Source organism: Eretmochelys imbricata, chromosome 3 (genome assembly GCF_965152235.1).
Source record: "Eretmochelys imbricata isolate rEreImb1 chromosome 3, rEreImb1.hap1, whole genome shotgun sequence".
Taxonomy (NCBI): Eukaryota; Metazoa; Chordata; order Testudines; family Cheloniidae; genus Eretmochelys; species Eretmochelys imbricata.
Window position 1 is genome coordinate 29,725,479 of NC_135574.1, and position 13,468 is coordinate 29,738,946.

Consider the following 13,468-nt stretch of genomic DNA (forward strand, 5'->3'; position numbering starts at 1 on the left):
AGGTTTTCTGGGCAACCAAACCTTGGAACTTACCACTGAAGGAGATCAGAATGACTACCAGTGCCTCCAGAGTAGAGTGTAAAACCCTCTTTGTGTTAGTGTTCCCCCAGACACAACTAAATCAGATGAAGAGAAAGAGGAGGGCAGTGGTAGCAGTAAAAGGAAGGAGAGGGGAAAAAGCAAATTTAAAAAATGGAAAATTTCACCCATTTCCACAGAAGTAGGGAGAAAAATTAGAACAGAGATTTTCATCATCTTGGTTTTTACTTTTGGTGAGAAGTTCAGACATTGATGTGATGGGGAGTATGATAAAACCCTAGCTAGACAAATGGAACACAAGGGACTGCTGCTATCTAATGCAATGATTACTTTGAAATTAAAAATATAATGTTATCTTGCATCTGGCAAGATCTTGTGACCAATCTTAGATAGGTTAGGGTTTCTTCTCTGGCAGTGACCTTGTTCCCTTTGAAGTTAATGCCATTTTCTTTGATGGGAGCATGATTGGACGCTGTGATCTAAACAGCACATGTTTATATCCATTCTAATCACTCCGAATATTATGAGGATTTCCCCAGAAGTTTTTTAAGCACAAGGTCCACCTTTGCTCATGAAAAAATGTCATGCAATACAGTGATATCAGGAAAGGCTTTGATGCTTTGTAACTTCATTACTGTGAGACTCTAAAAAGATTGTTAGCTTGAATTCTGCCACATATCTTGTTAGGGATATTTTCTTTCTAACACTAGGAGGGCTGGAACTCGTGGTCAAGTTTCTTCTTTTGTCTTCCGCTGTTGAGGAAGTAATCCATGTTTATTAGAGTTTTGCCAGTTTCAGTGTTCATTCTACTGCCGATAGTCTGGTTGGTGGTGTTGGGAACGTTGTCTGAGAACACAGGCATATACTCAGGCAGTTGCTCCTGCTCCTTTTTCTTACCCTGGAAAAAATAAATGGAAAGACCCTTGCTTAAGATTATGGGTAAAATTTTCAACAGCCTCTAATTCCCATTTTCAAAAATGAAAATGAAAGTCAATGAGACCTAAGACTCTAAGTCACTCAGATATTTTTAAAAAATTTACCTGACATTTTATTTACTGAATTTATGTGAAAATGTTCTGTAGAGACAGTAAAATTAATCATTATTAAGCTAACTGAAATTGGTGATGCCCCATCAGCTTCCAAGAAGACACACCTTAATTTGCTGTTGAAAAGTGGTATACCATCTTATTCACCAAGGGTCAGCAATCTTTAAAGAAGCAGCATCCAAGAAGTTAGCTCTCTGAACCAATCAAAGAATAGTCTGAGCACATGGTAAGTTAACGCACCGACTTTCATCCAGATAAAGTGGTTTCAGATTGGCTGGTTGAATCATCCATTTTTACATTTTTTTCCAGCTATTTGGTATTTTAAAATATAAATGGTCCTGTGTCCTTACACAGGCAAATTTCCAGTTACTCCAAGGAGGTGTTTTGGCTGAGTAAAGGCTGCAGGATTGGATTCAAAGCCATTGGTTTACATTCTTGTGATAAGATAACACTCCCCCTCTTAGAATACAGGCACCTGGGGGTGGGAGGAGGGGGGAATTCTGCTTCAAGCCAGGACCTGATACTGCTCCCATTCACAGTGAATGTGAATTTTATCACTGGGAGCATGACTTCCCATTCAAACCCATTGACTTCAACAGCATTGCATGGGCTGTCAATCAGGACCCACTCTGGTGGTGGTGATGGCAAGAACATAAGATGGAAGATATCCTCCACCCCCAAGTCATCAAGTCCAGTACCCTGCTATTATAGGCAACCACATCATATAATCCCATTTATAAACTTGTCGAGCAAGATGATGATGGGTTTTTTAAAATAAATGACTAAGATTCTATTGTGCTGACAATATTTCTTCCTAGGCTGATTCTTCAAGCACCCTTTTAAAATGTCCGTCCTTTTATGGCATTTGTACTTGATTCAAAACCGAGGTGAAATACACACACAGTGCATTCCATCTGCTTAGAATAAGAATAGCAGATGCGTGGCACTTCAGATTTCTTAGGCATATTTCCCTGCAGTTTTTAATCTTAAACAATTTGACAAATTACTTTCAAGGATGTCTCAATTTAGAATATTAGCCTACTAGACACTCTGTTGTAAACCAAAAAAAGCCTGGATTACAGTTAGTAAATTTATGTGTAACCTACCATTGGATCATAGTCCTTCATGAAACCCCAATTCTGGTACCTTGGAGTAGAAAAAAAAAGTTTTTAATTGACATGACTCATTCCTGTTCCGTACTTTAGTTTCATAAATTTTCTATGATTTAAAATAAACCTGATTCTGTATCATAGAATAAAGCTGCAAAAGTCAAAGAATAGCGATTCTAAGTGATCCGTTAATTTTAGGGTTCTTTTCTTTTTAAAAGAGAAAATGAGCAGGCTCAACCCCTGATTAAGAGATTATTTTGGCCTATTTAAAATGTATAAATATTTGCAGTGACTATTGATGTCCCTTTGAGCAGAAGTGGGTATTAATGGAAGACCCCCATCACAATTGGGATCACCCTGTGCTAGGCAGGATACAAACACATAGTAAGACACAGTCCCAGTAACAAATAATAAATGAAAGGTTTTCACTCCCACTTTCTCAGGACAAACTCTTTCCTCTCAGCAGAAGTAGTCAGATAATTACAATAGTGATTTTGTCTTTTAATACAGACCAGGGTTTTGTGGGTCACTGCTTTACCGATCTCTCTCTCTCTCTCCAGATAATTTTTACCTCAATTGTGTGACTAGAATATCTTGGTACAGTCAGACTTTATTCTAGAACCAAGCTGTACATTCTTCTCAGAATGAATCCAGCTCTGAATTTGAACACAACTGGGCCACAAGTTGTTAATTCATGTTCTTATATGGTGCTCATCACTGTGGTACCTGAACAATGAGAATCACACACACACAGTGGATACAAAGAATTGTTTCACATGGTGCAGACATGCATCTGCTCTCAGCAGGAGCTGCAAACATCTCCATTTACTGAATTGGCTGAAAGTTCAAGAGTGTCAGCTTCAAAAAGTGGATGAGCTCTTGTGTTTCAAAGACATCTGCGTTTATGGTTGCTGGCAAATGCTCCCTTGCCAATCTCTCCTATCATGCCAATAACAGATGCTGCTCTGATGTCCATCTTTGCACCCTTTTTCTCACAACAAAAATTCCATTTCCAACAACCCAGAGATCAGCTGGTGTCAATTAAAAGTTATTACTAACAATACCCAAACTTTGACATAGAGTAATCCCCAATCTTAGCCAGAATTCTAGGTATTCTACCTTGATTTTTCTGGTTAATAGCCATGTTAATAGAAAGAAATTCCTCCTAATAAGAACAAACATAGAGGTATTCTGTATGGTTTTTCACAGCCCTACAGGCTGTCTACTTTAAAAATAACAGTAAGGCAGAAGCGCCTGAAGTATGTGTTCTCTTTAGAAAAGTAACTCAATAAAGAGAAGTTTTTTGCTGTTGTGTCTGCCATTTGAGAGTCTATTTAAGTTCCAAATCTGATGTTTTCAGTCCATCCATTTCCTGCTGCTCAGACTAGTTTAACAGGAGAACAGTTTCTTACAGTCATAAAGCTCTCTGTGTTTTACACCTCCCTCCTGCAATGAGCACATGGCTTTCATTGTTCATGCTAAGCTTTATTTGCAGGTAGGGGAGCAGCCACCTGCTACAGTGTTTTGTACAAATGGACAAACTGGAAGCTGTGACATGATCACAGGATTGTGAGTCAGGAAACCTGAGTCCTATTCCTGACTCTGCCACTAATTTGCTTTGTGAGTTTGGGCAAATCCCTTCACTTTCCCCATCTGTAAAATGGGGCTAATGACAGTATAGCCATCTTTCTAAAGTGCTTTGGTATCTGTGGAGAGAAGGTGCTATCTAAGGGCTTGCCTTCCTGGTGAGTTACTGCACAGCAATCCACAGCGTAAATCTACAGCTCACTAGCTTGCTGTGCAGTAACTCACCATGTGGACACTGCTACTGTGGTGTGGAAGTCCTGCAGTGCAGTTTAGCATATAATAATAATTAATTGGCATTGTATTTATTATTATATATTTTCATATCTCAGTAGCGCCTAGAGGCCCCAAGATCAGGGTCCCGTTGTGCTAGGCGCTGTACAAACATATCAGATCTGGAGAATACTATATTTGTATTCTGAAGTACTAGTAATCAAAGACTGCCTAGGCTTCATCATATGAAAATCAGCCCATTGGTCTCATTTCCTTAGACCCTCTTTCGTTCCCAGGCTACCAGAATGGAGAGGACTTCTCCCATCCCAAGCTCTGTGAGGGGATGTGGAGCTGCCGGTGAGCTTTGTTCCTCTCACCTGGAGGCTGAGTTGAAAGAGGCAAAGAGAAAAGTTAAAAATATGTCCCTGAGGAAAGAAGCAATCACTGCTAGGGTTGGTGTCATCTGCAGGAGGCTGGTGGGAGAAGGGGAGCTATCAAAAGATCTCTTCCCTCCTTTCCACTGAATCCAAGGGAAGGTCATGGTAGCTGATTACCCACTTATTACCTTGCTTCCCTGGTGTCTGGCTGGATGAGGCTGGCATATAATCAGAACTCAAGCTAACCTTGCTTTTACCAAACATATTCTTCCAGCGGGCATGTTGATGTTGTAAATTGGAGAATGATCACAAATAGTGTGTGTGTGTATGTGTGTGAGAGAGAGATCTTAAAGCCTGTTCCATCAGCTCAACTTTGTATATATCCAGTCAAAGCGTAATTTATGCCCCAGGCATGCTATACACCCTGCTGATATATTAGTAACAATGGGATTTTCCCTGTGTGGGTGTGTCTATATGTGCAGGGTTAGGGGCACTCAAGAGATTTGCAGGGTTGAAGCACAAATAATTTTTTGGCAGAACACTCTGTCCAATCTCTACTTCAGCCACTTCCAAGAATTTGAGGACAGGCAATAATATCAGCATCTGTGCAATCAATTACAGATGCTGTCACATTTGTATCCTCACTGTGTGGACATCCATATACAGCTGAGCAGTATTAAGCCTGGGGTTCCTTAGTGTCTCTGTTTCCGCTCAAGCATGGCTTGCCAGGAGATACACTCCAACAGAGTATTGCCAAAAAGAGGAGAACAGAGATGGTGTTTACTCTCGGCAGTTGCAGAATTAGGGCCTGATCCAAAGTCCATTTAGTGGAAGTCTTTCCATTGACTTAATGGATTTTGGATCAGGCCCTCAGGGTATGTCCGCACCGAGTGTAGGTGTGATTTCCAGCTCAGGTTGACATACCCACACTAGATCAATCAGAGTAAGTGCACTAAATATAGAGTGTAGCCACAGCAGTGCAAACGTCAAGCTGGGCTAGCTACTCTGAGATCCTAGGTACATACTCGCATGACTAGCCCCTCCTGCTGTTCATACCACCGCGGCTACCCTTCTGTCTTTATCATGCTAGTTTGATCAGAGGTAGCGTAGCTATATCTACTTGTAGCTGGAAATTACCTCTTCCAGCTACAGTGTAGATATATCCTAAGTCTCTGAGCAGTGGCAGTGTTAAGACAAGCACGTGAAGTTGGAATTGAGGTACTTACCAATATTTTCTTCCCCTCCACTCAGCCTCCATAAACTCCCTCCAGATCTTGTCCTGCCGAACCTGGTCCTTCCGTAGTGCTGCCTGCTCCTCCTCCCGGGCCCGGGCTGCCTGTTCTGCTAAGACCTGGCTGGCAGGCAGAGCTTTCCCATGCTGGGGGGTGCTGAGAGAAGGAGACGAGGATGAGGCGAGATCCACCAAAGGTCTGGCGGCTGGTAACCGGTAACTGGCGGAGGTGGTTCTCCTGAATCCAGTTGATCTGCTTCCCATCTGTGTCTCCCCTGTGATGCGATATGTTGTCACCACTAGGAAGGCTAAGAGGAGATGCTCTCCAAGACCCTCCAATCCCACATCTCTCTCTCCTTCATCCCTTTCTCTCCTAGCACTTTCTTTCAGGATCTGGCAAGCAATCTGCACTAAGACCCCAACCTCCAACAGGCAACCTGTGTGCTATTTTGTTTCCCCTTTACTTAATAACCCTCTTCTACTAGGCAGCTGATTTGTGTTACTCCATTGGGTGACTGCTAAGAGAAGCATTATTGTAATAATAACCTTAAAAAGAACAATCCTTACCAAAGGCTAAAGAAACCAGCTGTAGCCAGCAAGTCCTAATTCTCAGCTTCTGAAACACCAGCTACTGCTGTGTAAAGTCGAGACCATGCCACGTTGATTGCAAAGTCCCCAAAACAGCGGCTGCGTTAGTAGCAAAGCCTGGTGTAGAGTGTGCTGCCAAGTTTGCCAGGCTTAGTTTTATTCTGTGTGTTCAACTGAAACAGAATCCCCTGATAGTTGCTGGTTTCCCCAGTGTGTTTACTGTCTCCATTGGAAACCAGGCTGGCTCATGAATATTTATCCCAGAGGGAGTGGAAACCAATGCAGACAGCTGCTGGGGACTTAGCTTTGAACACTCATCAGGACGGAATTTCTGTTTGTTTAGAATAAGGTCTTTCCAGGGATCAATGTTAGTTTCACACTTTGAAAGCCTCTTAATTTCAGGCCTGACTAAGAAAACTCCCATTGAAAACTCCTGCAGGCCTCAACAATCAAAAATTGGTTCAGGAGGAGTGACCTTTAATTGCTTACTGCTCTCTGGGCAAGGAGCTGACCAGCTGCTAAAAGTCCCTGGGTGCGCTGTGACAGACTATCACATCTAGCTGGGGGTTGAACATTAAAACTGTCCTCCAGCCTCATCTTCCTTATAAATGCCACTGAACTGAAGAAATGAGCCATTTCCCAGTCTACTCTGTTACTTTGCTGGATTTCTCCTATGGGTCTGCTCAGTGACTTGCATCCCAGATTGCTCTTCAGAATATGGTACATGTGGCTGATTAGCCATATGGGGTGATACTGCCATTCAGTGGTATTTACAAGCAAGCTGACGCGGGAGACCATTTTTAACTTTGAGCCTAAGGTCCAATGTGTTTATCAGTCAGTGCACTCCGGAGTTCAACTCCTGACAGATCAGCAGTGGGATCTCTGAGGGAGGAGAGAGATCTATATCTCTATTTAGATCTGAATCTATATATAAACTTACAGTGATTGCCTGTAAAAGGTCAGAATTTGCCAAGAGACGCCTTCCACTTACCACAATTACTTCTTATTTTGAATATAAGAAAGGAGTCTGGAATCCCAGATGTCTCATTACAATCTTCAAGCCACCTCCTATGTGTAGAATACTCCCCCAATTCTGGTTCACCAAGCCCCTGCCAGGTCTTTATTCACATCCCTCCTTAAGATCCATTTCTTCGGTGATGTCCACAAGAAGTGAGTCAATAATAATTTAAAATTAGATAAAAATCATCCAGGTGGGTACATAGTTAAACCCGAACCCCTACTAATTAGAACCCACTCCCAGATACCTTTGTCTGTACTCTGTGTAAAGTGACATTCTAACGCTCCAATCCTGACTTGGGATGCACAGGTGAGGACTCTTGCACCTGTACAGAGCTCAGTTTAAGTGAGTGCATTCTTGATGCAGGATCAGGACCTATGTGTCCATCTCAGAGACAGACAAGCAACTAGTGATTTAAACAGATCTTTCTGACTCTGACCCCACTAGTTGAGAAGACAGGGGAGTGTTTATCGAATTGGGAATTTTGGTCTTAAACCAAGGTAGGCTAGGTAGGAGTATACATATGGGACTGGGTGTCTCATAGCATTCAGGCTGCTTCTCTGGACACAGTATGCACTGGGATGGTGGTTGTGACATGCCTGTAAAATAAAAGGACTTTAGAAAACATTACAATACTATGATTTTCTGACATATCTACTGCTTCAGAAACAAGGCGATCAAGAGCTAAAGATGGAACTTTATGCTTTAAATTACTCCACTTTCTTTAGGGATTAGAAGTCATCAAGCAGGGGTGCTTCCATACCATTAACACACAGCAGGGTGAGTTTAAGGGTGATGTTTTGACATTCCTCTGAAATTCCTTGCTGTATGTTCAAATCATCACTAATATTATGAAATAAAAAGAATGGTTTAAGGAATGCTTGCAGATAATGCACTACTTTCCCTTCTTATCATGTACCTGTAAACATTTCTGATTACCCAGAAAGGATATTGTAGTGGGGGGCTCATTTGGAATTATGATGGTTTTTGTTTTATGCTGCTCTCTCTTTATTAATGTATGTTGATGCTTACTGGGACTTGATGTAGGTATCCACGTAATCTGATTCTAATGTACAAATAGGACTTTTTTTTGTGGGGGACTGGGTACTGGACATTTTAAAAAGGGACACTCTAAGTGGCAGAAACTCTGGTCAGGAGTTAACTGTATGTAGTTTGTTCCACAGGCCTGTGTTTATGTAATGGCAGCATCCAGAACTCTCAGGTAGAGTTTTAATGATGTTCTTGATTCATAATGGTGATATGAACTGTAAACGTTTATTTGAAAAAATCATATCATTTCATTCTTTTCTACATGTGTATAATTTGCTTTTTTTCTCCCTAAGAAAATGATGTTTTACGATGTTTTTCTGTGGGGGAAAAAATCTCAGCTGTTTAGATATTAATTTTACTTGACCACAAGAGGAGGTTGTAGTTTAAGCTATGCAAAACTTGAATGGATGGCTGAGGATAACATGCATTGCTTTTTTTTTTTAAAAAAACATTATTTTAAACTACATAATTTCTCCAAAATGTAAACTATTTAAACTATGCAATAGTTAGAAAAATCAGACTGTGTAAGTCAATATCAGCTGTATTTTTTCTTATCTGGAACCAGTTTATGCTTTGCCTTTGGTTGAAATTATTTGAGTTGGTAAATTTATTGCTAGAACTCCCATCCCAATCCCATAATGAGCTCCATGAGGCGCAGGGGTGAGCCTGTGTTACTCTCATTGAAGGATAGGGATTACGAGTCTTGTCCTTAAACACTGTATTGTTTCATGGAAATGGTTTGGAAAATTCAGAGAATGCATTTTCATCTATCGGCAGAGAATTTTGTCTTTAGAAGTGGGGAGGGAGGGAAGACGGTAATGAAGTCAACATGGTAGAAAAGTCAGTGTGTATTGGCAAATGGCAGAAAATATCTGTTTCCTTCCAGTCTATGGCACTCTGGTCTTGTGGTCAGAATTCCACGGCTTGGCCTTTGTGCTCAGGCTGATCTCCATCAAAGTTAGTGTGATACTGTGCAGAGGCAAGGTTCTGCCCATGGGATTTGGTTTCAGGACTAAGGGTCTGGAATTCTTCCCAATGTGTTTGTTTTTCAGAAGTCTCTTTTTTATACTTACGTTTCCATACATTGCAGAATGGTACCGTAACATGCAGTGTTCTTTTCCTCTCCCCGCACTCACGAATGTGTTGGGATTTTTTTCCTGTATAAATAGAGACTTTTTTTTTATATTGAATGAAATATGCATTCTTCTAAACTCTCAGGATTGTCACGTTTGCTGTGGTGTTTTGTGAAGATGAGAGCAGAGGAGTGGGGTAGGGTTGCCAACCCTCCAGGATTGGCCTGGAGTCCCCCAGAATCAGCATCGATCTCCCGGTGACTACTGAACGCAATCCGGGAGATTTTAATAGGATCAGTCAGAGTTGGCAACCCTAGAGTGGGGGATAGGAAGAAGTCTGGGTTCTTCCATTCTTGGGCCTGTCGCTGAATTGCAAAGTAGCCTTGGTCAGGCATGTCATGTAACCTTTCTTTGCCTTTTATATTGTATAAGGCACTGTGCACAAACTATAATTAAAATTATAGGTGAGAAAACTACAAAAAGGCCATTTAAAGTGTTTGTCGACTTGCTGGGAAGATTGCCATAGATATTCCATGGTTTAGGTTGAGATTCCTAGAATTTAAGGCCAGAAGGGATCATTATGATCATCTCCTCTGGCCTCCTGTATAACACAGGCCAGAGAGTTTGAGGAGAGAGCATTACAGAGTAGAGTTGTGCCACTTGAAGGAGAAAGCCATCCATCCTACCACCATCTTGAGATTATATCTGGGAACACTAGGCCTTCGGTCATCACTGGTCTTAATTACCATCGTGGGGCATAAATTAAGACACAGTTTATTAGGTCCCATGTTACTAAAAGAGATTATATATAAAATCTTGAAGTATACTTGTGAGATAACAGGCAGCAGGTGCAGTTTGCAACATATTGGCCTCAGACTCTTGCAGACAAAGGCCCTAGAGCAGTTGTGTTGCTGTGTTCTTCTGTGGCTGAAATTTGAGTAGTTTTCAGTTGGTGTTCCAGATAAAGCACATTGCAAAAATCCAGCCAAGAGGCAGGAAGGCATAGACAGCCATACTAGGCCTTTATTATTTTGTATTTGACGTTCATAATTGCTTAAGGAACGTTCTCATCACTAGAGGGAGCTTTTGCACTTAGATAATAGAACAACATTGCTTTATCTTATTTTATCTTTCCATTTCCCCCTGCACAATTGGTCTAAATAATTCCAAGAGCACTTCATTAGTTACTGGGATAACATGATCAATTATTTATGAAAGGACTATGCTTGATATCAGTTTAATAGGAATCTAGAGTAAGGCAGCAATCTCATCTATACCCACAAACACAAGGAGCCATTATTAGCAGGCAGGCGTTTTAAGGAGATCTGCTTCAGGTGTATCTGAATTGCCTTGTCACCATTCACACCAATGTTCTCATTCTGTCTCAGTTGGATAGTATTCAACTCGGGTGTAAGATCGTATTCGTAGCAGTATGTTGCATTGTGGATTATGATATTTCAGAGCCTATTTTAATTTTTAAGATGCCTTTTCACTCTCTTTCCAACTGTCATCCATTAGTTAGTTGCAATCTAAAGTATCCAAGAGCATTTTCCTCGAACAGCCCCTAAGAAGGTTTCCATTTTGCTATCTCCTCACCATGTTCAGAAAGGGGGAGCAGCTTTGCTTTCTTCTCATAATTGCTTTTCTGCATCTGTTTGAGTGGTTGGTTGCCTAATAGAGTCACTGTAGCTTAGCTTAAATACAATAAGGTCAGAGTTTACAAACTTGAGTGCCCAAAGTTCATCACCTAAGTGCCAGTTTAGGCACCTAAATAAAAGTGGCCTGATTTTCAGAGGTGCTCAGCATGTGCAGCTTCCACTGACTGAAAATCAAACTACTTCTCTTGAGGCCCCCAAATATGGATCTAAGGGCCTAAAATTAGGCACGCAGGTTTGAAAATTTTGACCACAAGTTTTACTTGTTGTAACAAAACATTTTTAATGCTTTAATTGTAGTTGTCTACTTATGTGGCTTAGACATCACTTACCTTTTAAAAATAGAAACTCTATTGTTAAATCCCCATGCTTCAGGGCTTCAGCCAACCTCAAACAATTGGGGATTAGGGGGAAACTTTCACTCAAGACAAGTAATTCCATAACTGCTGGGTTTCTTGCACCTTTCTCCGAACCTCTGGTATTTGCTGCTGCTGGTGACAAGATACTAGACTAGATGGGCCTCAGTCTGATTCAGTTTGGCTATTCCGATGAACTGACAAAATCATTTAAAACTGATGGTTGTAATCCACTTTCCAAACTAGGTAGGGAAATAGCACAGCCCTCATTTTAAAGTGGTTTGATCAGATCCACATTGGCCAGGCATACTGTGTGAGCAGGAAGTGTTTAACTGATTAAAACCAAAGCCAAAACACCCCCCTTGCAAACTGGGCCATGTTTGTCTGAGATCTGGAAAGCAGGTAACAGCCTGTGCTTTGAAAGCCTACTTAGGCCTATTATTTCTTCTGTTCCGAGATCACCTGTACATTCTAAAGTTCAGTTCTGTCCTTTATCTCTTAGGGTTGTTTGGTGTCTTTGTTCTTGTTTTGCTCTTTGCTGTGGAGCTGGCATTTTTTGTTCCCCAAAGAAAGCAGCAGTCAAAACAGTGTAAAATCTTCCTTCACGTCTTTTGAACTTTCTATTTTTAGCTTAATCTTGCAACATTACACATGCCAATACTTGGGCAGCAATACAAAAATGAAAGAAAAACAGCTGAGGCCCTCATGAATCCCAAGACATGTGGCAGCAGCAGTCAAACAAAATTGGATCAGCAGCATTTGTTGGCATTTAAAATGGATCAAACTGGACTCTGCTTGTGACAGATGGCTTTGTTAAGATCTTTTTATAATTTTACTGAAGAAACTGAATTAAAGCTTGTCTACAATGATGGGCAGTACTCCAGCTCCCAGGCAAGGAGGCTCTGGGTTCAGGAGGCCTCTGTCTTAGAATGCTCAGGTCAGATGTGAATGGACTCTCCAGAATGCTGAGGCCAGTTTAATAAGCTGCTAAAATAGCAGTAGACAGTTGTTATAGGAATAATAATGCAGTTGCATTACTAAGGTAAAATTACACAGGCTCCCATCAGCTGATCACTAGATGGGGCAATATTGCCCCATTAGGTAGGTGCATTAGCGGGATTTTACACCTTCTTCTGAATATCTGACATTGGCCACTGTCAGATACAAGCTACTGGACTAGATGGACCACTAGTCTTTTCTGGTAGGACAGTTCCTATGCCTCTATATGTCAGAAGGGAGAGGCCGTAAGCTGCAATAGTCTATCTGCACCTGGAGCTGGAGGGGTGGGATTCCCAGCTCAGGGAGACATACCCATGCCTGATTAAGCCAGCACACTAAAAATAGAGTGTAACTGGGACAGCGCAAGCAACAGGAGGGGCTAATTGCCCCAAGTACTTATGTAGCATCTCAGAGAGTACTTACTTGGGAGTGGCCAGTTCATCCTGCTACTCATGCTGCTGTGGGTATACTCTATTTTTAGCACCCTAGATCTCTCAGAGCTAGTGCAGGTATGTCTCCTGGAGCTGGGAATCACAACCCCAGCTCAAAGTGCAGACATACCCAGTGTGTATGCCATAATTTGAACAATTGCGCTACAACGGCTGTACAGACTGTTTAAATCATCTAAATACTAATGGCCTAGAACCCACTTTCCCCACATTTTCCCCTCCTCTACGTGGTGGTTTCATGTTTTACCTCACCAAATGTGACTCTGGGGCCAAATTTTTAGAGAACTGGGTCTGATGGACCACAAGCAAAAAACCAGGATGCAATTGTTTGTGTTATTTTGTTCACATAGGTTGGGATGTTCAGGTGATACTGTAATGTAATGGTGGTCAGCATTATCTCCCATAAATGTAAACAAACTTGTTTGTCTTAGAGATTGGCTGAATAAGAAGTAGGCCTGCGTGGACTTGTAGGCTCTAAAGTTTTACATTGTTTTGTTTTTGAGCAGTTATGTAAAAAAAAAATCTACATTTGTAAGTTGTACTTTCACAATAAAGAGATTACACTACAGTACTTGTATGAGGTGAATTGAAAAATACTATTTCTTATATCATTTTACAGTGCAAATATTTGTAAAAAAATAATAATATAAAGTGAGCACTGTACACTTTTTGTATTCTGTG

The 13,468-nt window shown here is 41.2% G+C and overlaps 1 protein-coding gene across 1 annotated transcript; it reads right to left on the minus strand.

Annotated features, from left to right (window-relative positions):
• Positions 1-745: 745 nt before the first annotated feature.
• CIMIP5 (ciliary microtubule inner protein 5) lies at positions 746-5,863 on the minus strand. The gene is made up of 3 exons (XM_077811556.1): positions 5,595-5,863; positions 2,192-2,231; positions 746-937 (listed from the first exon to the last, which is right to left on the minus strand). The coding sequence occupies exons 1-3, from the start codon at positions 5,861-5,863 to the stop codon at positions 746-748; spliced, it is 501 nt and encodes a 166-aa protein (XP_077667682.1).
• Between the last annotated feature and the right edge of the window lie 7,605 nt (positions 5,864-13,468).

Excerpts from the sequence above, each read along its gene's own strand:
- CIMIP5 (XM_077811556.1), bottom strand. The coding sequence starts at position 5,863 with ATGGGAAGCAGATCAACTGGATTCAGGAGAACCACCTCCGCCAGTTAC. Across the intron at positions 2,232-5,594 it reads TGGAGGGGAAGAAAATATTG|GTACCAGAATTGGGGTTTCA; the intron begins GTAAGTACCTCA and ends TTCTACTCCAAG. Across the intron at positions 938-2,191 it reads TGAAGGACTATGATCCAATG|GGTAAGAAAAAGGAGCAGGA; the intron begins GTAGGTTACACA and ends TATTTTTTCCAG.